At 34.0% G+C, this 26118-nt stretch overlaps 2 protein-coding genes across 3 annotated transcripts; one reads left to right on the top strand and one right to left on the bottom strand.

The window, feature by feature from the left end:
- Positions 1–10545: 10545 nt before the first annotated feature.
- Positions 10546–14938, bottom strand: LOC129952023 (synaptic vesicle glycoprotein 2B-like). Of its 2 annotated transcripts, none has more exons than XM_056064444.1 (9): positions 14785–14938; positions 14279–14487; positions 13839–13955; positions 12226–13005; positions 12016–12165; positions 11662–11873; positions 11235–11455; positions 11003–11162; positions 10546–10940 (listed from the first exon to the last, which is right to left on the bottom strand). In XM_056064444.1, the coding sequence occupies exons 2-9, from the start codon at positions 14462–14464 to the stop codon at positions 10760–10762; spliced, it is 2007 nt and encodes a 668-aa protein (XP_055920419.1). In that variant the 5' UTR covers positions 14465–14487; positions 14785–14938; the 3' UTR covers positions 10546–10759. The 2 variants fall into 2 exon arrangements, with proteins under 2 accessions (XP_055920419.1, XP_055920420.1); XM_056064445.1 differs by having other exon boundaries at positions 14794–14876.
- Positions 14939–19257: 4319 nt separating this feature from the next.
- On the top strand, positions 19258–25776 carry LOC129950024 (putative ammonium transporter 2). Its single transcript, XM_056061785.1, has 4 exons — positions 19258–19747; positions 23979–24264; positions 24324–24469; positions 24531–25776. The coding sequence occupies exons 1-4, from the start codon at positions 19591–19593 to the stop codon at positions 25682–25684; spliced, it is 1743 nt and encodes a 580-aa protein (XP_055917760.1). The 5' UTR covers positions 19258–19590; the 3' UTR covers positions 25685–25776.
- Positions 25777–26118: the final 342 nt, after the last annotated feature.

The raw sequence follows: 26118 nt of genomic DNA, 5'->3' as shown, positions 1-26118 counted from the left end.
TTTTCAAAAATTCATAATTTTTTGACATAACAAACTAATTCTTTATTTTTTAAATTATTGTTTTTAACAAGCTGTTAGCCAACAAACAAAGTTCTAAGTTCTTTAAAGCCGCTTATTATCAGATCAACAGCCCTTACCATAGCGGCTGAAAAATTAAATTACTAACAATATTTTGAATATGATGAAATAGTTTAATTTCAAAATCTATTTTTGTTAACGGGATTTTTAGTCGAAAACCAATTTTTAGTATTTTTAATTGCATTTCTTAAAAGTTTTTATTTCTTATATAAACAAATACAAATTGGATGAATCAAATTAATTTGAGAGATATCAAAAAACGGACATACATTTTTACCAATTTTGCGTACTATTTCTTGTAGATTTTAATTTTTTATGAAAAAACTGACTGTTGGAATTTTATAAAAAAAATTACTGAATGTCGCAAATAATATTCTCTGTGAGATAAAAATAGTTTGAAGCCAATATTTTTAAATTTTGAAAAAGATATTTGAGTCGAAAGCAAATTTTGAGCAAGTTTTAATTAGGTTTTTATTTTTTGTACAAAAAACAGTCAATGCAATTTTTCTCAAAATTTGATCGAATGTTGATATATTTTTTATAACATAACATTAATTTGAAGCCCATATTTCACGGTTTTGAAAAGATATTTGAGTCGAAAATCAATTTTTACCAACTTTTATTATTTTTTTTTGTTTTTATTTTTTGTAAGAAAACTATCTATTCGAATTTTCTCAAAATTTAACTGAATATTGAAAACAATATTCTTGAAAGGATGAAATTAGTTTAAAGCCAATATTTTAATATTTTGAAAAGATATTTTATTATTTTAATAAAAATTTTGTTTTGTTTTTTATTTTTTGTAAGAAAATTTTTAATTCGATTTTTCTCAAAATTTTACCAGATGTTAAAAACGTTATTTTTCGTCGCAAAAAAACAGTTTTGGAGATAAAATCATTTTTCGTTCGTAAAATTTTCGTGGTGACAAATATTTTTTTTCAGTTTTTTCTGATATATAAAAAAATCGTTCATTGGATTTTTTTCCAAAAATATATTTGGTATCACGTTACAATACAAAATAAAGTTTAATTTAAGTTATTTAATTCTAAGGACATTGAAAAATCAAAAAATTCAAACTTTCCAATTCGACAAATCGGACCGACTTCAATAACTCGCTTAGTTTTTAATTGATTTAATTTTTTGACACACAATTTTCAGAGTTTTTTTTTTAAATGTCATACTTTGAGAATCCGTCCTATACAAAAATCAATGTTTTCTTAAATTCGGATTAGACCATCGAATATTCGATACTCTAAACCTGAAAGTGTTTAACTTTTTTTTCTATACCATAATAAATTATAACTTGAAAGAAATAAAATATTTTGGAAGATTACGAACTTCGCTTAAGGAGAAAAACTAAAGGTACTAAAGCTTTAAGACTACGTTCTACAACTCGAACAAACAAAAAATTTAGGTAAAGGAAACAAGATAAGGCCTTTATTTACATTATAACTTTCAGTCATAATATTTTTTCAAGTCCTTTCTCAATAGTAAAATGTTTCGAGTAGAAAAGAAAACCCTTTAAAACAAAATATAATATATAATATTTCAGCTTCTGTGTTCAAGTCAATAATTAATAAAATATGAATGCTTCTTCCGACTTTAATGAAGGCATAAGTAATTGTCTTTAGTTTGATTAAATAAAATTTGAATTCCAATGTACACTTTTCCGGATCAAAGGAGTTCAAATCTTATCAACTGTACTAAAAATGGGTTTTCAAGAAATTTTCAAATTGTTTCCCAGCCTTAGTTTTCTTGTTCTAGCCTGATATAAAGTGAGTTTTTTTATCAATAACAATTTTTAATTGTATCCAATCTAATTTTTCATATTTTTTCAAAAACCAGTAATACGAACGCTCAACATGTATTTCATAGCCTCAAGTGGTACCTAGAGTTTCAAGAAAGGTACATTTTCCACAAGAGTTTAACTTCTAATTTTTTTTTATTTTTCACTTCGATATTTTTCGGAAGAAAATCGAAAGTTCTGGTTCAAATACAAACTTTGCTTATATTCGAATAATTTTTTAAAAACAATTTTAAATTTAAGTTTTTAAACAAAAATTTATTACTATTTTCTAAGTACACTGGTTGAACTGCCAGTAGTTGTTCATCATTTACACTCGTTACCAAGGTGTCCGACTTTGAAGTCACTCTATGTCAGGTTTTTGAGATATTATTTCTTTGAATTCGACCAAAATAAACTCATATATGACGCTTTTTGAGGCTGTTTAAATTCATGAAAATCCTGATAGTTTCCTTGCTTGCGCTGGATGGATGGAGTAGACCAGGATGACGCTCAAAACCTTGGGGTGAGCAGCAAGCAAATAATGACGAAAGTGGGCATTTTTATTCATTATTTTAAGAATATTGATAAAATTGAAGCTCGGATTTAAAATCAGCACTTAACATTAATTCCAAACCCCAAACTTTATTTTTCAAAGCCATGAAAGTATCAAATTCAAGGTTTCCCAAGACTTCATATAAAGTCAAATGAAAACTCATTACTAATGAGAATTTCTTAATCTGATACTAAAAAGTCCAGCCTATTCCCAAACAAGGCGAATCATCCTCACCATTTAATTACTGACCGATTGCACTTATGTCCCTTATTTCGAAGGTCATGGAAACGCTAATTGATTATCAACTCAAGAAATACCTCGAAGATCGTAAGCTTCTTAATGACGACATTACGGCTTTCGTAGCAATAGGTCCAATGGTGATCTCATGATTCACCTCACCGAACAGTTGAGCAACATTGTTAACATTGCTTTGGAGAAAGTAAGATTATTGCATCTGATATTTCAAAGCATTTGAAAGGGTTTGGCATCAGGCTCGGTTTTCATGAATGTCTTCTCATTAGATTAGCAATTACCTTTCAAATCGTTCAATACAAGTTGTATTGGATGGATTCAAGTTTGAAAACCTTGAAAACCACAAAATAAATGCTGGTGTGCCCCAGGGCTCTGTTCTATCTCCAACACTTTTTCTCATTTTTGTTAACGATCTCTTGCTTGCAACTCCTTATCCAATACATTGTTTTGCTGACGATATAGCACTCTTAGCTTTTTATATTCGTTTTCAGACTCACGTCCCTCTGCTTCGGATGTGGAACTGCAACGACAAAATATGATAAGATCATTAAATTCCAACCTAAACAGTATTGTACGATGGGGAATAAGAAACCACTGGAATTTAATGCTTCGAAAAATTAATGCCGTTTTGTATTGTTAAAGCGAGATCTATACCCCCCTTGCCATTATCCATTTATGGCACTTGCATCAATGAGACTGAACATCTCGATATTCTCGGTATGTGTATCAGCAACCACCTTTTGTGGAACGATCACATTCGCGATGTCGCCAAAAATACCGCAAGATGTTTGGGTTTTCTAAGGCGATGCGAGAAGATTTTCTCCCTCTCTGATTAGGCTTTTATCTACAAGACTTATATAGTACGTCCAAAGCTTGAGTATAACTCCCATATCTGGGCAGGTGCTCCTGCAACTTATTTAAGGTTCTTGGAGTATTGAACGAAGAGCATTAAGATTGATTCCACCCCTTAAACAGTTCACCTGTAATACTCACGCTTCTAGGAACGCTCATCAGTATACCCTCGAGCCTAATTTCGGTCTTACTGTCAAGTAAAGAGATTGGATCTTTAGCCGTACTAAGCGAATGTAGAGTGCCTTGCCACACTCTGTCTGTTTTTGTTTGTGGGACAGAAAAACAGCTCAACTTTGCCTATCGGATGTAATTGTTGACTCTTTAATGAAAAACAGTTTTCAGGAATGTGTAGTTGAAAATGTATACGACAAAAATTTAAACATAAATATGTATATTATACGCACTTTTTAGGCGAAGCTCAAAAACGTCGGAATATTGATTTCTTCAAAAAAAAAAAACATTTTTTAGACACACTTATACAAAATTCAGGGGCTTTGCCTTCTTTGGAAAACTTGTTGGTCCTCGTTTTCAAGATGATTTTGCTCATATGACAAAACTTGACTGACATTTCCAATGTATGACTTCAAAAAACCAACTCCCTTGCAACATCACTTGCGAAAAAAACCCAGTATTATTCAAAATTCTAACATATTCATATAATATCAAAAGTGTCATCCTCCTCTTTTTTTCCACGCGCTTATGTGTACCTCTATTAAGATTTAGTAAATTACAAACAAATTAAGTTTTTATCTAGAATTAAATCCTCGAAGCGGTAAATTTTAATCCGAATTTAAATCCTTATATGAAAACACAGAATAAGACTCACAAAATCCTTAAATTTTAGCGGAGGTTGGCCAAATGTAATTGTAAACCAAACGTCTTGTTCTCAAAACAAATAAACACAAACAGAAGAGCCAAACTCTAACTTCGATGCCAAATATTTGTCCACATTTGCGACTTAACAGACGAACTTACATCCCTTAATCGTTGTTAATCCAATTGAAGGCAATGAAAAGGAGAACATACCCACCTCTAAGTTACCACCTCTAAACGTATATCCTTTCTCTAAAGGATTCTTGCTGCTGCACTTGTACCAGGACAGGTTATTGCAAGCCATACAGATATAGAAGTACAAGGGTTACAATAGAAGAACATATTTTAAGTGTGCTGCACAATGGGCGATCTTAATCCTTTTGGCATTCGCAATAAACTAGTGGCCATTGTCCTTGGCGACAGTCCAAATAAAATATTATAGACGTGCGAATTTCCGAACTCTAAAGGTTTACAAGCGAAATCCTCGATGAATCGCCTCCTTTCTTCGCGAATTTGGTATACGAAAGGACCTGTTTGTATGCTAAACCACTCGATAATCCTTTTATGCCGTGACTCGTCAGCGTCAAACCCATGAAAGGAAGTCAACCATTAGCATCAAAGAGGTAGATTTTGTGCAAAAAGCAAAAAGGGGTGCGCTCTCGCTGCCGCTGTCGATGCCGATGCCGTGCGAATATAATAGAATTGGCAAAAAGGATTGTAAAAGGATGATATGCTTGCTAATTCACCAGCGGCTACTTTATTCGCAACTCTTCTCTTCTGTTGTTTTCTAGAATACCGCTGCTTTGAATGGAGGTAGACCAATGCATCAGCTTCTGTTGCCCGCACAAACCGAGAGTCTATATTGTTTGACGGAAAATGGAAAATCATCAGGTCGAGGCGATATTGAATATCCTTTTTCCACAAAACTAATAAAACCAATGCCAATGAAGCTGGTAATATAATGTTGAATCCTTTTTGTCGAAAAGGGTTGTCGTCTTCTGCAGTCTTCATCTTCATCTATGGCAATTGCTTGGAAATCATTGTACTAACAACTGCAATAAACTGTTTTACTATTGCCGCTGATTGTTTCGACTTTGTGACATTTATATAGAGGTAAAGGAGTTGAGTATCTATGGACTTTTTGGAAAAAGGGTAGACATTTAGGATGTGCGTATTTAAAATGGATATAGGGTACATAAAAGGGTTGATTATATTTGCAAAAAAAAGTTGTTTGGTTTACTTGTGTTTATGTTTGTTTACTGGAATTTTCACCCCCATATACATAAAAGGGTTTATGATATTTTTAAGGTTTTTTTTTGCAGATTTTTGGGAGTTGCGATTTTGTGCAAATGTAAATAAGTTTCACGATGTCGTATTATTAAAAGATATTTTTGTTTTGTTTCAAAAGTTTGTTTGCTCCAGGAATCCTTTTATGGATAATTTGAAACGATTATTATTCTGAAACTTCTACTGTTCTACAAAAACAAAACCAGGTATCGTAAAATTAAGATTAAGATCTAGAATTAATGTCGGTCTAAGAAAGTTTTTTTGTATAGTACCCGTGGGCTAATGGTTAGTGCGTAGGAATGTCATGATAGAGGTCTTAGGTTCAATCGATGCTCTTGCCACTTAAAGTATTTTTCACGGGTACTGTCTCTTGCAAGAAATTGAAAAATCCCCCAAAAACAGCTGTTCGGATTTGGCATAAGACTGTAGGTCCCCTGCAACTCTGAAATGAAATCACTCGCACTCAGGAAAGGTTGTAAGTCAATAGACCCTTGTTCTCTACGGACTTTTGCTCCACCTAATTTTTTTATTCTCATATTTATAAATGCAAATTATGTATTAATTAGATAAATAAATAATAACCAAATCTAGTAAACCTAAATGGAGCAAAATTAATCTTATTAACACTATTAACTAATATGTATATCAAGTTATCGAAATAATGAATGGGCCATTGCTAAGCAATTTGGCGATAATTTGCCCTTAATCTTTGACTTTGGATTTTTTGTGCTTACTTAATAAAAAATAATAAAATAAAATATAATATCCACCACAACAAAACTTGACCACAAATTCAAATTTGTCATAATTGATTAATGGGTGATAAAAGCAAAATCATTAAGCAGTTAACGTATTTATCGAAAATATTTTGTATTATTAAGTTTGTTGCCAACAAATGTAGAATGCGATTCTTCTTAAGTTATATATATAACCACCTGAAAAATTTAGTTTTTTAAAGTTTGGAAATAATTCGTTTGAAAACTGTCTTTTATGTGACCCCAAATAAAAAAAAACTTAACGTTGACAATTCGTTTAATCTTTGTGTCCAATTACGCTATCAGGAAACTTCTCACTCAATAAAGTCATAGTTGGTCGAGATATAGCGTTTGTTGTCGCTTCTTGTCGGAACCAAGTTATGATCTTTGATCGCCGTTCAAGACAAATCGAATATAATTTTGGACCACTACTGTGAAGGCTGGAAAATCGATTGATTCGGATTATCAGCACTTTCAGTGACCAGATTTCTTGAGTAGACGACCCTAATCATCGGGTAATGACTACGTTTAAACCACGACCTTGGTTTTATAAGTTTCAAAAACTCTAACGCGTTGGTCCATTGTGAGTGGCAAACATTCAACTTATATTATGACATTTTGTATGACAGTTAAGTTTGACAGGTGTCAAATTGCATCTTGAAAGGACAAAATAAATCGCCCTAACTCAGTTTTTCAGTTTCATTTGTTCTGACTTAATGACTGATTGATTTATTTCAAGAACTAAATTACTCTTGAACTTGATTTACTTGCAACTAAAAGCCTGGACCTAAAATTAGAGGGTCTTAGATAAATAAAGATGTAGTACCCGTAGCGTGATGGTAAGTGTGTTGGATTGTCATGCAAGATGTCTTGGGTTCAATTCCTGCTTGTGTGCCTGGAGTCAACAAGCGCAACCCTGTCAAGCTATTAAAAAACAAAGAGGCTGGGATATGACCCACACTGATAACTTCCCATCCCGTCTGTCGATTTGTCTTGCTTAAAAATTTGCCTATATGTACTCGTATCAATTTTTACCAAATTTGTGTACTATTTTTTATGGCAGAACGGACTGTTGGATTTTTATATATGTACAAATTACTGAATATCGAAAACAATATTTTCTGTGAAGTAAAATCAGTTTGAAGCCAATATTTTTAATTTTTGAAAATCTATTTGAGTCGAAAGTAAATTTTTACTAACTTTTGTTAATTTTTTTTTTAGGTTTTTAATTTTTTGTACAAAAACTGTTAATTCGATTTTTCTCAACATTTTTCAGAATGTTACAAACAATATTTCCTATAAGTGTCAGGAAAGTACACCTCTGTGATTAGTGAAATCACGGAGTCAGCTTTGAAGAAAATTAGCAACTGGGCCACGAGTTGTGGACTAGGAGTTAACCAAAGTAAAACTGAACTGTTGCTCTTTACCACCAAAACTAAAGTACCGCCCTTCACGCTATCTCGACTCAACGGTCAAATCCTATCATTGTCTTTCAGTGCAAAATATTTGAGAGTTATACTCGACCCTAAACTAAACCGGAAACTAAATATTGAAGTACGAGTTAAGAAGGCCTGTGTTGCCTGCAGAAAAACTTTTGGAAAAAAGTGGGGACTTCAGTCGAAGATGATTTTATGGACGTACACAGCCGTAGTACGTCAAATCTTAACATATGGTTCGATTGTGTGGTGGCCTGCTCTTAGCAAAGCCTATAATATTGATAAGCTAAAGAAAGTTCAGAGAGCAGCTTGCAGGGGCACCACAGGGGCCATGCGTTCTTGCCCAACGGACGCCTTAAACGTTATTTTGATCTTCTACCAATGGACCATTTATTAAATACATAGTTTCCTACAGCGCTATTAGGCTGACGGAATCAAACAGCTGGTTTTGAAAACCTTATGGTCACAGCTACACAACGAAATTGATTCCCTCAGATATTATCTCGGTAGACACTGACTACTGCACTCCTACTTTGAGCCTTAGTAAGGGTTTTAAGGTTATTTTCCCATCTAGAGAAGATTGGGAGGATGACATCGTGTCGATAGGTTTCGACACAACCATCTTTACTGACGGCTCAAAGATGGAGTGTGGAGTTGCTTCTGGGATCTTTTCTGAGTCCCTAAATGTAGCTTAATCCTTTAGGCTTCCTGACTTTGCTAGCGTTTTTCAGGCTGAACTGCTGGCAATAAGAGACTCGGCCACATCATCACCTAAATTGGTCCAGCAATGTCGCGATGGCCCTGCGAGCCTGAATATTAACCTCGGTGTCACCCTGATCTGGGTTCCGTGCCATAGTGGTATCGTGGGAAATGAACGGGCTGACGAGCTAGCTAGGCAAGGATCGGCCCTTTTTAGCTCACTTGCGGAAATGGTTAACATTCCTCTTGGTGCTATGAAGGGTTAAATCTTTTCTATCTACCAAACTGAATCAAACCGAAGGTGGAGCAATTTACCCAACTGCATTATATCTAGGAAGATATGGCCCACATATAATAAAATCCGTACAAACGATCTTCTTTGCAGGCCAAGGCAAGACATAGCCAGGATTGTTGCGGTTTGTACCGGACATAGACCTATAGGAGTTCATGCAGAGAAGTTGGGTATCGTTTACAACACCTTTTGCAGTAGATGTAGTGACCAAAGAGAAAGTGAAACCATAATCCATTTGCTCTGCAAATGTCCTGCTTTGGCAAACACCAGAGTGAAGTGCTTTGGAAGAGCATTCTTTCAAGAACTTGATGAGCTATCTGAGACGAAGATTAGAGACCTAATCTTTGTTCTCAATGCGACAAAATGGCTCTAACATAATCGCTATGAAGCTTCTCTATCAATCTATCCCTTTCAATCAAAGGTCAAACGAGTTTTTGGTATCAAAACGGCGCACTACAGCGCTAATTGGATCTCAGGCTAGGTTGCCTTGAGATCGTCATTTCTACCTACCTATTAGATAAAATAAGTTTGAAGCTTAAATTTTAAGTTTTTGCTATGGTAAAAAAAAAAACAACCCACGTAATTATCTTGAGAGCCCTTTCTGCATCTTTCTGCCTTATTATCTGTATTACAAAATTTGTTTGAAGTCGATATCTGTTCTGGTTCTTGAGCTATGGACGATGAAAAACACGTCCCGAACGCACGTACACACGCACGCATAGACATCTTTTATTTCAACTCTAGGGACCTTGAAACGTCGAGAAATGTCAAAATTTTTAATTTGACAAATCATGCCCATTACAATAACTTCCTTTGTTAAGTTAAAAATTAAATGAAATATTACATTTAAATACCAACATCTACTTAAATGTTAAAACAAATTTGTTATTTAAAAAAAAATGTAAAACCTTTAATAAAACACTTGAACTATGTATTTCGATTCCAACTAATAATTTCAAAAACTATTTTAAAAATTCAAATCGATTCCGAAAACAAATATTCATGTAGTCTTTTCAGCAACCATTACATTTTCTGGACAACAATATAACACTTCTTATTTCCGGTTCCTGTCTCTGCTTTATCATTGCACATAATTCATATTTATTCCGACAGAGGTGCTGTCACAATTTCAAATATATGAAGGCTTTGTTTATAAAATAAATGTATGTTATTTGTACAAAGATTTGGGTAGGTTTAAAAACATTTTAGGTGTTTTAGCATTTTAGACGCACTGTTTTCGTAAAACTTGTGAATGGTTTTCAATTGTGAGGGTACATTTCGGTTACCGTAGTGGCCATTTAGTTTGGGTGACATCTGTCAAATCAGTATTTTATTATTTTGTTACTTATGCCAAATCATCTTTACAAGTTAAAAGATGAAAAATACGACGGAGTTTGTGTTTGTCTACCGAGGACGAGTTACATTTTTGGTAGTGTCGATATTATTGTACGCTTATTTCACTAAGTGATGATTCATCCTCAAAAAGTTAGCGTTTTGTCTATATAGTGTGCTTGGGGTGTAATTGGTCCGCCGCCATTATTTAAAACAGTAGTGGACAGTTAAGGGAATGAATTTTAATTATTTTTATGCAAAAAATTCTGTTGTTCAGTTTTACCCACTTTCAAAATAAAACAGACCTTTTTTCAAAAACAATACAATGTATCAAGTTTAAGGTAAGAAAAATCACAGACTTTAAACATTTTTTTTAAATGTATGTTCAAAATTTAATGAAAGCAAACACAAACATTTTACTATAATTATTTATTTATCATCTCTTACAGTTGATATAAACGTTTATTTATGTCACGATATGTATAGAATGTAGCACAAAAATTTATATGATGATATTATATGTATATAAAAGTTTAGATTCCTTTTACTTTTCAAATCCAAAATTATAAATTCACTTTTAGAGAAGTGAATAAATATGGTGTTTTCTTTTAAGTTTGATCAAGTTTACAAGAACTTTTTAGTTTCTTTAAGAAATGTACTCAAGAAACACAAAGTAAACAGACATAGTACTGATGTTAATGCAACAACCCGAGGATTGCCTTCTGGTAGAACTTCATCGAAGACATCAGCTCCCATAAAAGCACCCCAAAAACCAAAGCTTACTTGAATTCCACATATCAAACATCTGAAAAACAAATAGTTATGTTTTTAAACACCAAAGACAAGGTAAAAAATACAAGAAACAACCTTCCAATTGTGTTATTGAACTCAATCGAATAAAGAGTCAGAGCTTGAAGACCACAGAATATCGATCCTTGCACAAAACCAACAGTCCAATAGATGTATTCACCATCAGACACGAACTCAATCAAGCAGCAAATTACCGAGGCAATCACTATACAACAGGCTTGAAAAATAAGAATAAAGGACGGAGTTATGATTGTTGTGTAAATAAGACTTGAACAAAAAATAAACCTACTTGCAAATCGGATCCTTCCAATACGATTAAGGATCTCTCCACCCCAAAACAGGACAATAATCGATGGAACAATAACCTCAACATTAGCATCGTGCATTACTTTGTAGAAAAATGTGTACAGCTCAAAAGGTTCATCACAATCGGTGTTTATTTGGTCAAATTCGGTGTTTGTCTTTTCACAACCGATAAAATTCTTCGTTTTAAGATTTGTATCGATGAACCTAATACAAAAAATCATAAAAAGTCAAAAGATCTTAGAGTTTTGGGAGGATTATCTGATAGTCGTTTTGAATATTGCTCTCTCTATCTTTCTCTATAAGAAGGATAGAGACAGCTACAAACGTCAAAACAACTGTCACTTTAACAAAGCATCTTTTTCGTTTTACACTTTATGGGCCGCCATGTTTTTATATACACTCGTACTCACTTGACATTGTTGAAAATAGAATACCAAAATGATGTATAAGCGGCAGTGACTCCAAGAAAATTACTATTGAGAAAAGTACAATTTTCAAATTGTACATAACTCAATAGTTTTTGATTGAATGTACAATTGACAAAGTTACAACTTCCGAAAATTCTATTAACTATGTTTTCTGAAAATTCAACATTTTCGAAGGTTTTGGCGACGGTATAATTCTGTGGAAGAGAAATGAATTATTCAAAATAAACAAATTTTGACTAATAGAAATTTTAAGGTGCTGTCACACTATGCAAGTTAAGTCAACTGTCAAAAAGCACATTGTGAAGAAGTGTGACAGCACCTTGCAACTCTCTTAACTGTTCTTTCGGTGAATAGATGGGATTCAATGTAACGTCCATTATTAAAAGCATAAACTGGCAGGCCATATCCAACAAACATTGCGATAATCCAAATGACAGCAATTATTGCGTTGGTCCTCCAAACAGGTGAACTAAGACAGGAGAAGTACTTGAAAGAAGAAAAGAAAAAGTGATTAATAGATATTGTAAAAAAAATAACTAAATTTACCTCCGCCATTAAATATGACAAGCCTGTTTTATTTTCAGAATTGTTGTCCTTTTTTCTATACTTCATCCTTGGCATCGACATTTCCACGAAACTGTATGTGCCATTTGAGTTATTCAAACGGTACATCTTCTGATAGATCCGCAATGCCTCGGCTTCTTTCCCCCTGCTCAAAAGCCAGCGTGGTGATTCATTTAGAATAAGCAATCCAAGAGTAACAACAATCGCCGGCAAAGCCATTAACAAACAGTAAGTATGCCATCCACTGAAATGCTCTTCCAATTCCTGCATAAGTTGCATTCCAGACTCTGGCAGTATACACCAAGACACCACAGCTGTTAACATAGCTCCAATCCCTCCAATAGAAGTCACCATTCCAAGAGCTCGTCCCCGCAGATGGGCCGGAGTTGTTTCACACACATATGTGGCTACAATTGGGAAAGTCCCGGCTCCAAAAGCTGAAGCAATCATTCTCGCTACCCCGAAAGCCTTGAAAACAGGCATGAATGCGGCAACTACCGAAAATATTATCATGCAGATAAAACAAGCCAAGAGTGTTCTCTTGCGACCGAAGAGCTCAGCAAATCCACTTGTAAATGTCGCCCCAAAACATGCTCCAATGAGATTCGAAACAATAAGAGTCTTCTTTTGCAATGGTGTCATGCAAAATTCCAAATCTATAGATGGGATTATAAAGTAAAGGGAAAATAGTTGGGCAACTTGTGTTGCTAGAGCAATTCCAGTGGTGACAATTAAGAGGATTTGGTAACGTCCGAAGCCGATCTGTAAAAAGAACAAGTTTCAGAATATTTTGTAACTGAAAAGGGTTTTCCTCAATTGGGACTTGACAGCTATGAAATTTTAATGTGAACACACCTTTAACCCAACGCAAGAACTGTCAATAACAATGTCAAAGTTTGCACTAAAATATGTTGACGTTTAAGAACGCTGGAACATTTTTTTTCTACAATTCTTAATCGATGACGAAAACGTGAATGTCAAATCATTTTTTGGAAAACACTATTTAAGTCTTATTTGCCAGAATATTTTTTAAACGAAAAAATTAAGGATTTTTTTATTGAAATTTGACAACTAACAACTTTTACACGGAACGCATACCAAATCCAATGAAAGAGCTGTCAATGTCAAAACATTAAGTAAAAACAAAGATTTTTCAAAACGGCGAAGTTCAAGAACAATGTAACAACGGGAACGGGAATGTCAAGTTCTTATTGAAAAACCTCATTTTAAGTCTGAGAATAGTCTAACAAAATTGTTAAGGTTGTTTTAAATTTTTGAACTTTCACAGGGAACGTACCCTAATGCAAGAACTGTCATTGTCAAAACATTCAGTAAAAACAAAGTTCATGAACTATGGAGCAACCGAGACCGGGAATTCCAAATCCTTATTGAAAACCACCATTTAAAGTCACAGAATAGTTTTAACGGAATTGTTAAGGCTCTTTTCCATTTTTGAACTTTCGCAGGAAATGTACCCTAAAGCCATTGCAAGAACTGTCAATGTCAAAACGTTCAGTAAAAACAAAGTTTCATGAGCGATGTAATAACAGAGAACGTGAATGTCAAGTCCTTATTGAAAAACCAGATATACATACCTGCTTTAAAGCATCTGCATGGAATTGTTGCCTTAGTGTTGCACCTGATTTTGACATAATGTCGTTGAGAAGATCGTTGTTTTGATTTTGATGGGATGCATTTCTTGAAGAATTGAGCTGAAAAGTAAATTGAATGTTAGTTTTTCTGTTTACCCAACAACAAAAAAATATTGGAAATAAAATTTCCCTTGGAATTGTCCCTATCTTTGAAAACTGGAAACGCGATATTTTGCACTGTTCCCTGTTACACCAATCTTCATTCGCGATATCAAGAAAAAAGGTTTTTTTTAATTAGGGCTTGAAACTTTCAAGGAACTTTTTAATTTTGACTCAAAATTGTCAAAGATGGGAAACATTCCGAGGGATCAACAAAAGCCTGACTTTTTGAAAAATTAATTCAACTAGAAAATTGCTCTAAATTAAAATACAAAGACACTTACCATTCCCAGATTGTCATTTCGACGGCAATTATCCCCTTCTGGAGCATCCGTATTTCCATAAGACGTTATCGTTGCACCTGAAGTTGGACTCAAAAGTGGCACGTTACCAGGTCCATCTGTATATCTCATGGTATTTGAATTGTGTTGATTTCCCATTAACAGGGCTTGTTCAGAATCGTCATCCATTTTCTAAAACAATCCAAAAACATCTAAAACGACCAAATTGAAAAAAGAACACTTGAAAATAAAACATCGCAAAAAGAAATGTTTTTGTTTTTGTCTGAATAATATTATATATAGGTTAGTAGGTGTACAGGAATCGTATTGATTTATCCCAGTTTGTATGTGCTCCAGTGTAATTGTGATGAGTTTTCGAAAATGCATTTTCAAGTATACGAGTTTTGTGTTTGTAGATGCGGATGGAATTATAAGTTTTTGATAATTATAGAGTTGGATGATAATCAAAATTCGTGAATAAAACGATTACACATTTATAGAAATCTTACAAAATTTACTCAATTAAATACAAAAACGGTTTTGAATCCGTTTAGAAGGTTAATTGACTGCACTTATGATATAAATACGAAAGAGATTCTTAACAAAACTGTTCGAACCGATTTTCTGATGGACATGATTTGCGCATGATTCGAAAAGAATACAACTTTCTGAAGGAAATCGTATGAGGTGTGTTTCCTTTAAATCAAACTTCAGAGTATTATTAAACGTCTTTTTAGCCTTACATTTCTGTGGTTCAATTCTTTTCCGGAACTTTTCAATGTACAGGATTTTTTCCCTAACTCAGATTTTTAGGATGATATCAAGAATTTGCTTATACGAATTTTAAATACATTAACAATTTTCGTGATAATGAAAAATGAATCGATGCAAAAAATGTCTTAAAATACTTTTTGAAATTTTAAAGTTAAAAAATCACATTTCAAGTAAAAATAGCTTTTTATCGGAAAAATAAATAAATATTTAAACAATTTTTGTTAGTTTTATTTTGATTTTGAAACATTGCAGTTTTGATGCTTGTATTCACATTTAATTGTTTTATTGTTAATGACAAACAAAATCACTTATTCTCAATATTTATCAGTGAGTCACACTGATAACTTAACATCCCGTCTATCGATTGGTCTTGCTTAAAAGTTTGTAGGTTTTCGTGTTGGGTTAACAAATGTGTTAGTTGAATTATTCTTAAAAAAATTAAAACTACCAACAATATTTTTCATATCAAGAATCAGTTTAGTTTGAAAATCTAGTTTTGTTAAATAAATTTTTACAAATTGGATGAATGAAATTAATTTGAGAAAAATCAAGAACCGAACTTCAATTTTTACCAAATTTCCGTACTTTTTTGTATGAACAATTTAATTTTTTTGTTTAGGTTTTTATTACAACATTGCATAAAACTTTGAATATCTTCTCATTGCATTTATTAAATTTCTCAAAAATAAATTGCAAAAAATATTTTATTCATAATTTATTAAAAAATATTGGATTTCATATTTATTAAAAATTGGTTAGAGCCATTTTTCCTATTCTACAGATGGTGTTCCCACTTAATTAATGTTTCCAATAAGAGCTGTCACTTTAATAGATTGCTATTTGGGAGCTGTCATCTTTAAAGCTGTCATATTCTGACATTTAGCAAGCAAGAACTAAGCCACTTACTTAAATGGAATTGTAAAATTCCATACACAGTAAACACACTAAGACCTTTTTCTTTATGGCATCATGAAAGACAAGGGTATGAATTCACAATCGATTCAAGATCTTCAAATTGGATTGCTGATGTTTTTAAGGTGGCCAGAGTTATAACACAGTTTTTAACCGATTGAGCTGAACTTTATCAAAGTTGAAGCAAATTGTTCACTACCTAGCTTAGAAGTGCGCCATTTAGTCAAAAATTAATCTATAGCAAAACTAAATTCTCCTATAACAGATATAATGTATATTTAATTAGGAAAAGTTTTAGGGTCGTGCGGATTAAATAGGGGCTCTTAATGCTGTCTGTAATCTCTAGTTATTTCTGATCGATCTATATTGGTCTTACCCCTTAAAAAAGTTGTCCAAAAACTTCCTTGATCTCTAATGCAAATTCTATTTGGTGAAAGAACTCGTTTATGTACCTGTACGAAATTCACAGGTACATAAACCTAGAACCGAAGGCTCCAAAGACGAAAGTGGAAACATCATAGTGGAACCGCAGTCAATGCTGAGGATATGGAAGGTCCACTTTTGCAGACTATATAACGGCGAGGACAAACTGACGACGCTGTCAGGCAGGATGATGCATTCAACATAGACTACGAAAGCCAAAAATCCCGTCCTCCCGACTTAGACGAATTAAAGATTGCCATATCTAAGCTGAAGTCTAACAAAGCCGCTGAAGCGGATGGTCTCAATACCGAACTCTTTAAAGCACCTGAAGATAAGTTGGTTAGGAGCATTCACCAACTTATCTGTAAGATATGGTCGGAAGAAAAGCACGACCGATGAATACCTCATATTGTTTGCCCGATCTTGAAAAAAAGAGACCCTCTAAACTGCACCAACTATAGAGGAATCAGGCTTTTTAACATCGCCTAAAAAATCTTCTCTGCCGTAATATGTGAAACTTAAGCCCATTGTCAACAACCTGATAGGTCCTTATTAGTGTGGTTTAAGACCAGGGAAGTCCTCAGTTGATCAAATATTCACATTACGGCAAATCCTGGAAAAAACTCAAGAACACCAAATCGACACCCAACATTGATTTCAGGGCCGCATAAAACGGCATCTGCAGGGACGAGCTGTATAGAGCCATGTCAAGTTTTGGCATTCGTGCCAAAACGCTGCTCCATAAAGGTTGGAAACAATTTAACACAACCTTTCGATGTCAAAAAAGGTTTTAGACAAGGTGATGCGCTGTCATGTGCTTTTTTCACATCGTGCTTGAAAGAATAGTGCAGAGCTCACACGTCAACACTAGAGGCACTATCTTTCAAAAGTCTGTCGAATTACAAGCATATGCTGATGACATTGACATAATCGGAAGAACTCAGCGTGATGTCAATGGGGCTTTTGTGAGTATTGAGGAAGAAGTGGCAAAAATGGGTTTAACGGTTAATGAGGGCACTTTTATTTTATCACTGTACATGCAAAAGTGCATGCTGTCGTCAAGAATGGACCTAAAACACCGAACGTCTTGGCCAAAACGTTACCATACGTAACTTTGAGGTAGTCAAGGACTTCATCTACCTAGGTTCCGCTCCTGTAACGCAGAAAACAACACCAGCACTGAGATCAAACGAAGAATAACTCTTGCTAACCGCTGTTTTTTTTGAGTGGAGCAATTGAGCGAAAAAGTCCTTCTCGAAGGACCAAAGTGTCGCTATATAAGACCCTTATCATCCACGTCCTGCTATACGGTGCAGAAGCATGAAGACTATGACAAAAGTGGATGAAAGCACCTTGGGTCGTTTCGAGAGAAATGTTCTTCGTGTGAACTACGGTCCCGTATGCATCGAAGGGGGATGGAGGAGAAGATGGAACGACGAACTGTACGGGCTGTACTGTGACGTAGACTTAGCCAGAAGAGTAAAAGTCCAACGACTAAGATGGCTGGGTCTCGTAGAGTGCCCGGAAAGTCTTCGAATCCACACCCACAGGACAGCGCAGTAGAGAAAGTATGCGGATCAGGTGGCGCGCACAAGTGGAAAGTGACCTCAAAGGCCCTAGTTCACACGGGGCTGTAGGGCCACCTTAAGTAAGTAAGTGTGGAAGAACTCGGGCCTTATGACTTCTCAATCATTTTTAAATGCGAATAATAGCAGGAATTTAGAGAGGACTTAAACTTTTATTTCAAAACCAAGCGACTCATTTGAAAAATGAGTAAATCTCTTATATGAAAGTCCTTCGCCTTAACCAGCTCATTTACATTTAAAAACAAAAAAGCTGTTTAATATTGAAAGAAGGCAAGTCAAGGAAAAACATTTTTTAAGAAAATTTCATAAAAATCTATCGGACAATTTTTGAGAAATTTAAAAAAATCGAATTGTTATTAATTTTTCGTGAAATCGACTTAAAACTATAATTTCCAAGTTTGAACTCAATCGACTCAAGAATTTTAGGTTTGGGGACAGATAGAATAACAGAAGGACAAACAGTTTCGAATGGCTCACTTTGTATGGCATTTGTTAAGCCTTTAGTCTTTTTTATACAATTTTTGGTTAAATCTTTGATAATGTTAAACTTAAACTTCGGTAAAAAAATCCCTATTCCATATAAAAGATGAATAAATTTAAATTTAGTGAAACATCTTTACAAAAATATGTTTTTGCACTATTTCTCACTTAACCTTTAAACTCACGAGTAATTTAACCTTGAACATTAATTTCAATATCACACATCACAGCTTATTTTTGTAAACATTCTCTTTCACTATATCCAACAAAACGCTCATTTCCTCAACACAAAGGCTTCTGATTTCAAATCGAAATTCAACACTTAACCAGGCCTGTTATTGTTTTTTAAATCACATCATGATATTGACCTTTTTTTTCCTGACCAATCAGCGTGGGTGTTGAAGATTTTACATATGTAAATATGCATTTTGCAACAAAGTTCTGTTAAATATTTGATGATGTTTTTCACAGTTGTCGCAGGACAGTACAGCAATGTCCCTCCGCCTTTACCATAAACCGCATTTATTAGGAACCCAACACGAACATGTCCTATGTGTGTCCTGTGACCAAGTTAACTGTTATTTATGTACCTTTATTTTTTGTATTTATACGGACTTTGAGATTTCTATCGATAAGATTAACAAGTCTCATATATGGTGGTCTGTCAAGTGTGTGGGCTTGATATTTGTCCAGAAGACAAAACGATAACAAAGAGACTCGTACAGTCTTCTTTTCGAGTTGGGTTGTTTTTGTTAACCTACGCTACCGTGCATCGTTTAGCAAATTATCACTGAGATAATTTTAACCAGGACGCACGCAAGGACTCATAAAAGAAAGCAGATTGCTTGCATCAAAAAAACTCATACCACAGTTAAACTAGATTCAAATTGATCGAATGGTAATTGCCTTCAAGTTGGTTTCTTTTTGATTCAAATATAAAACTAACAACAAAAATAGAAAAACAAAACACTTTTCCGAGTTGAGTTAAATTATTCGAGAGAATTGAAGTTGAACTAAATAGAAATTCAGTCAGTTGTTTTCGTGGTTCGGACAAGTTAAGCTGTCTATGAAAAAATCCTTTAACCAAAAAGGACTACTTCAGAGTTAGATACTTTAATTCTTTATTTACCTTATATAAAAATGACAACAAAAACTAATGTGACAGCTTCACAAGCTACAGCATTGAAGGGCGTATTTCGTAATGGCAGCTATGTGATACCAGGAGTTTACGATTTAAGTGTCGAGGACACAAATTGGGTGTTAACATCGTCATTCATTATTTTTACAATGCAAACTGGTGAGTTAGAAATAAATACAATTGGATATGTTAACAAAATTGATAGAATTTATGTGATAAGAAAGAATGCTTAAGATAGTTGATTTGCAGACCTTTTGGCTGAATTTTATATATTTTTTTAACAGAAATGTAAATTTTTAAGTCAATCAAAATTTTTAAATACAAAGAAATTTCTAATTTTTATTTGAAAAATTAATTTTTGTATTACGTAACTAAATTTTCAAACAAAATTACTCGTCACAGTGTTGGATACAAATTTTGTATTGTCTTAGTTAAATTTAAAGACATTTTGAATCAAAAGAGATATCTATTGTTTGACATATGTCAATATTTGTTTTCTTTTTGTATAAAAGTTTTGTTTTCAATATTTTTTAACAAATTTGGGTTGGTTTTTGAACTTTTGTTTTTTTAAAGGGAAATGCAATTTAATAGTATGGTGAAATTCTGAAATCGCTTCTTCTTCTTCTTGCATACCCAATGCATAAAAACGTATTTGTTTCTTATTTCTATTTGTTTTAAATTTATCAAAATTAGTCTTAGAGATAACATTTAAATAATACAAAAATATACGTCTCGCTAGCTATGAAGACATTTTTGATCTTTATAAAGAACTAAAGAACCGAGTATAATCTTCGTCAAGATATAATTTAAATTCCAGGGAATAAGTTTAAGCATTCATATTTAATGGCATTTGGTGCAACTTTAACTAGATGAAATAATATGTCCAAAGCAAATGAGTTCAAGAAGTGAATCATGCAATTAGATCATGAAGATTTTTTCTACTAGATTTTTGACATGGAGATTTCAAAGCTGAAGACTTTAAATTATGTTTTGAATGAAACGACCTCAAACCTGTTTTGTTTATTTCGTCAAAAAGACAGTTTTCAGGAAGAAAACATACAACTGGCTGTCAATAAAACAGAGAAATCAAGATACTATCCGTGTTTTTTTGGCATTCTATAAATACTATAGTAGAAAATTCCCAAGAAAACGCATCGGCAGTAGACAGATTGTATTTTAAAATTGGTACAACTAAAAGAAGATCTGTCAGAATAATCATAAAAAAACACACACAAATAGAAGAAAGTTTTGTAAAATCAAAAGTTAAAATTAACTTCAGCAAAAAAAAACTAAAACTAATAAAATGGACAATTTTCAAGAAGAAGACAACATCTGGAAATTGAGATTTTATAAAAAAAGTTCATTTAACAATCGATTCAATGAGAGGGTTTGTTCGTAGACTACTACATTAACATTTGGTATTGAAACGAACTTCAAGCTCACCTCAATTCTTTATATACCTGACTCGATTCCCGTCGGGGATTGTAGTTGAGTCAAAATTGAATAAAAACCTGTGTGGAGGAGCTGGCTTTACAGATAATGAATTAAATAAGAAAAAATTGTGTGGCCCAACAGTGCGTTGAGAACTAAAGCCTAGTGACATAAAACTCTCAACCATTCCTGTGTGCGAGTTATGTTGTCAGGAATGGAGGGGACCTACAGTTTATATGCCGAACCCGAATGGCTAATTTGAGAAAGCACTTTTTCATGACAAGAGTTACTCTTGGAGTTCAGTACCCGTGAAAAGACTTTATATGGCAAAGGCAGGGATTGAATCCAAAAATCTGGCATGACAGTCCAACGCACTAACCATCATGGCACGGGTACTACACACAGATAATGCATTATGGTCTGTTTATTTGCATATTTGCGTACGAAAAATATAGTTTTGTAAACAAAAAATCAGATTACAAAAAAAATGGACATGGAGTAGATATTCTTATATGGTACTGAAATAATCAGTTCTTCAATGTTTAACACGAATCAAACACTAAAATATCTCACTTGCATTTCACACATCGAAAATATCGAAACACCATTTGCATTTTGGAAAATGCTGTCTAACTCAATCGTTTTTAAATCTATTTGTGCGGTGGAAGCACCAAAAAGATTTATTTAATCTTAACTGAGATAAACGTTTGGTGGAAACATAGCAAAACATAAATATCTTTTCTATTTTTTAAATTGCAAAATAAACCCAGTTAGTCCATTTTCATTAACAAAAATAAATAATATCAACAGTAACATATTGATTTTTTTTTCAATGGAAAACACATGATTCCAAATGCACAACTACCCAACGAACACTGCCATCGAGATACGAATGCAATATCAATCGTACCAACATTTGAGAATGAAATCACATAAGATCCATTCGAGACTCGTATAATTGTCAAAAACCCATCCATAGTAAGATTCTGCTTTAACTTTTATCGGGTATTAATTGATTGTCGTCCCAAAAGTCAAAAGCACGAGAAATGGAATCAGCTTGAATTGAAATAGAAGATCGGTTGTGTGTTGTCCAAGGTTTTATTAAAAAACAACGAAATCCTTTTTGACTAAGGACCAGTTATAGCTATCATTGGTTTTCATCATTGACTGACACATATCTGTCATTGTGTTAAGTATCAACTGCTCAGAAAAATGTATGTTCGTTCGGAAAATAGAAAAATACATGTTTAGCAGAAAGTAACTATGCAATCAAACTTTTTTTCTTAAAAATAATTTCTTTTTGTGATTTCCGTTCCATCTGTATATAATTTTAATTTCTAATCAAACTAAACCACAGCCAAATATTTATTCAAAAAATGTTCTGGATTATTTCAATGATAGCTGTAAGGTAGTACCTGTAGCGCGTTGGATTATCATGCAAGGGGTCTTGGGTTCAATCCCTGCCTTTGCCACCTAACTTTTTTCACGGGTACTGCGCCTTGCGAGGAATTGACAAATCCTTTAAGAGTAATTCTTGTCATGAAAAGTGCTTTCTCAAATTAACCCTTCGGATTTTGCATATAAACTGTAGGTCCCCTCCATTCCTGACAACATTAATCGCACACAGAAATGGTTGAGAGTTTTAAGGCACTAGGCCCTAGTTCTTCATGGACTGTTGCGCCACCTTATTTTATTTTGTTTAGCTGTAAGGCTATTCAAAAGAAATAAAAAACAAATCCGATCGAAATAATATTCCGCAATAAACACAAAAACTTAATTTCCGAAAAAGTAATAAAATACAAATCACCTTGAATTTCAATTCATTATAACGCTTGTATCTTCCGAAAACAGGTTAGTAATAGGCAAAACTCATTTCTATGGCATCAACAAAAATAGCACATATTATTTAATATAAAATGACACTTCGAAACGGTAACCTGTAAAGTTTTGAACCGCCTATAAGCGAACTTATAATGCCATGTATCGGGATGTGATATTGACCACAGCCACTGCCATCTGTTTTCTATCTCGGTAACTTCTCTGCCTAAAATGTAAACAAACGCTTACAATTCCAAACAAACTTATTTTCTGAAAAAATATCGTTTATACCGTTTTCCTATGTGATGTGTGATTAACGATTGTCAATTAGCAAACAAAACATAGTAGAACAGGAGACGATAGTATGAAAGGACATCAGTCAAATTGCACGCAGATTAAGTCAATGGTGTACTGCCTTCTACAGGTTTGTGGCTTTAATCGGAGCCCAACGCTATAAAACTCACAAAAATTAAAAATTTTCAAAGCTTTACAACGAATCTTCCACTCTTAAATTTATCAAAACCATCAAAATTATTTTTTTATCGTAAATGGTAAAGCATTAAGTAGACAGTAGAATCAAGAAAAATTGAACACACACAAAATCGCCTTAAAACGTCAACAATAATCTGTCAACGATGGTCTGTGTTCCTTTGGTTAAAATTAATTGATTTATTTTTGATTTTAAACATACAAAATTAGCTTTCAGTTACTGGTTTGACAAAAACACAATATAACGACAAAAATAAATTAAATTTAAAACAATGTTCCACAAGAAATTGAACTTTTGACTGTAAACTTGAAAGTAAAACATTTGTCTTTAAAATAGTTTTTTTAAAGACGCCTTAAAGAGTTTAATAAATTTCTCAGATTGAATTCTTATTTTTAATATTCATGTTTAAAAAAAAGTGTTTGGCACATTTTGGTGACAGCTGTCATATTGACAGTAGAGTGGTCACAAAAAAAAAATCAAAATAATCATTTATTCAAAATTGACTATCAACAAATAAAACAATTCATAGTGTCTACTGGCAAATAAATATTGGCATTTTAACAAATAAAAATGTCTTCCTTAAGACAGCCATTTATATCTTAACTTGTCTCATATCGAATTTGTCTTCAACTTCTTTGTCTTTCATTTTAGGTTTTGGCATGTTGGAATCTGGTTGCGTGTCAATCAAGAATGAAGTAAACATAATGATGAAAAACATCGTCGACATAGTGCTGGGTGGGTTTACATATTGGCTCTTTGGCTATGGAATGTCATTTGGGAGAGGTCCGCTCTCGAATCCCTTCATAGCAATTGGTGACTTTCTAATTGATCCACCTGTTGGAGATCCACTTATGGGTCAAATATTTTCGGCATTTCTTTTTCAATTGTCATTTGCGACGACAGCGACAACAATTGTCAGTGGAGCCATGGCAGAAAGGTAAACTAAATTCTTCGGTGCATTTTTACACACGTAATCAAACATTTATTATTCACAAGGACTGATTTCAAGGCCTATTGCTTGTTCTCATTTCTCAACACAATTGTTTACTGCATTCCTGCTGGATGGGTGTGGGGTGAGCATGGATTCTTGAATAATTTAGGAGCGGTTGACATTGCCGGAAGTGGGCCAGTTCATTTAATTGGTGAGTATTTCTAAAACTCACGCAATGTTTTTTAATTTTAGTTGTTTTTTTTTGTCAACAGGTGGCGCATCAGCATTTGCATCAGCAGCAATGCTTGGCCCTCGATTGGGACGTTATGCAGATGGATACGACCCTTTACCGCTGGGTAATCCTGTCAACGCGTGTATGGGACTTTTTGTTCTATGGTGGGGCTGGTTAGCTTTCAACTCAGGGAGCACTTACGGAGTTAGTGGAGCAAAGTGGCAATATGCCGCCAGAGCTGCCGTCATGACCATGTTGGGGTCTTTCGGTGGTGGATTAACTAGCTGTAGTTACTCCATGTGGCGAAATGAAGGTCGTCTGGATATAATTGACCTAATAAATGGAATTCTTGGCTCTTTGGTTTCGATCACTGCCGGATGCTTCTTGTACCGTGCCTGGGAGGCTCTTGTCATAGGAAGCCTGGGAGCACTTTTGTGCTGTATATCAATGCCCTTGTTCGACAAACTAGGTATAGACGACCCTGTTGGAGCGAGTGCAGTTCACGGAGTTTGTGGAATCTGGGGTGTGCTGGCTGTTGGGCTATTTGCTGATAATCCAGTTCCCCTCTTAACAACCAAAGGTCGAACGGGGTTGTTCAAAGGTGGAGGTTGGTATCTAATTGGGATACAAACACTTTCGGTACTTTGTCTTGCTTGTTGGGGTATTTGTTCGACATTTCTGTTACTTTACATTGTAAATAAAATCATACCCATCCGGATGGATCCAAATGAAGAACTCCTTGGAGCTGATTTGATGGAGCATCGTATCCGACACTCTCAAATTGGTCTATCTCGAGCGATATCAGCTTTGGCACCGATTAAGATTGATATGGAAGAGATTATGGGAATAAAACCAATCGGTATAAATCCTGGTCATGAGAAGAGTCTTGATGAATTACGAGCTGCTGAAGATAAACTTAACCAATGGAAAACTTATGTTGACCAAATGGGACCGTCAAAGTCTAAAAGGCATGTTTCTGTCATTGATGATACTCAAAGGTCAGCTATAAGGAGGAAGAGTATTGCTGGCAATACTTTGTCAAAGAAAATCAATAGCTTACGTGGCAAGAATCCAGAAAGATCGGACCAATTTGTTAACAACGATATTGGAGGTGGTGGTTATAAGATGAAAAATTCAGATGTCTCAACATTGTCAAAGGGAAAAGATAGTGGGATGTTTGCTTGGATTGATTAAGTTTTGAAGGTGTTTGTTATAAGATTTAATAATAGCGTTTAAAAAATAAATTATAAATATAGAAATATCGAAAATAAACAAAATTATTTTAAGTTCTGCTCTTTCAATTGGTTTGAAGGATTTTTCAACCTGAGGTTTGTATGGCGCTTACAAAAACAACATAATGGGGCTCGTTAGCGGAAATAAAATCTCACTCGGAATTTTTCCATAGATGAAATTTGGAACTGTCCACCATTTGCTACATAATGTGCCATATTAGGATTAATTTTAAGAGTAAAAACGAAAATACAAAATGGTGATAAACTCAACAAGTATCGACTTATCGAAGACAAGTGTCAGTTTGACAGTTGGGAAGCACATGTCAAAGAACCATAAAATGCTATACTTTGAAAAATGTTTGAGAAACAATTCGTCGGTATTGATAAATTTGGCAG

This window comes from Eupeodes corollae, chromosome 3 (genome assembly GCF_945859685.1).
Source record: "Eupeodes corollae chromosome 3, idEupCoro1.1, whole genome shotgun sequence".
Lineage (NCBI taxonomy): Eukaryota > Metazoa > Arthropoda > Insecta > Diptera > Syrphidae > Eupeodes > Eupeodes corollae.
Note: the sequence above shows the minus strand (reverse complement) of the source record. Positions and strands in the feature narration are given on the sequence as shown.

What these genes read in the sequence shown, in the direction of transcription:
- LOC129952023 (XM_056064444.1), bottom strand. Translation starts at nt 14,464, where the DNA reads ATGGATGACGATTCTGAACAAGCCCTGTTAATGGGAAATCAACACAAT. An exon ending in GAAATGACAATCTGGGAATG is followed by an intron (nt 13,956 to 14,278) that starts GTAAGTGTCTTT and finishes TTTACTTTTCAG; the next exon opens with CTCAATTCTTCAAGAAATGC. An exon ending in ATGCAGATGCTTTAAAGCAG is followed by an intron (nt 13,006 to 13,838) that starts GTATGTATATCT and finishes TTCTTTTTACAG; the next exon opens with ATCGGCTTCGGACGTTACCA.
- LOC129950024 (XM_056061785.1), top strand. Translation starts at nt 19,591, where the DNA reads ATGACAACAAAAACTAATGTGACAGCTTCACAAGCTACAGCATTGAAG. An exon ending in TATTTTTACAATGCAAACTG is followed by an intron (nt 19,748 to 23,978) that starts GTGAGTTAGAAA and finishes CTTTCATTTTAG; the next exon opens with GTTTTGGCATGTTGGAATCT. An exon ending in TGGGCCAGTTCATTTAATTG is followed by an intron (nt 24,470 to 24,530) that starts GTGAGTATTTCT and finishes TTTTGTCAACAG; the next exon opens with GTGGCGCATCAGCATTTGCA.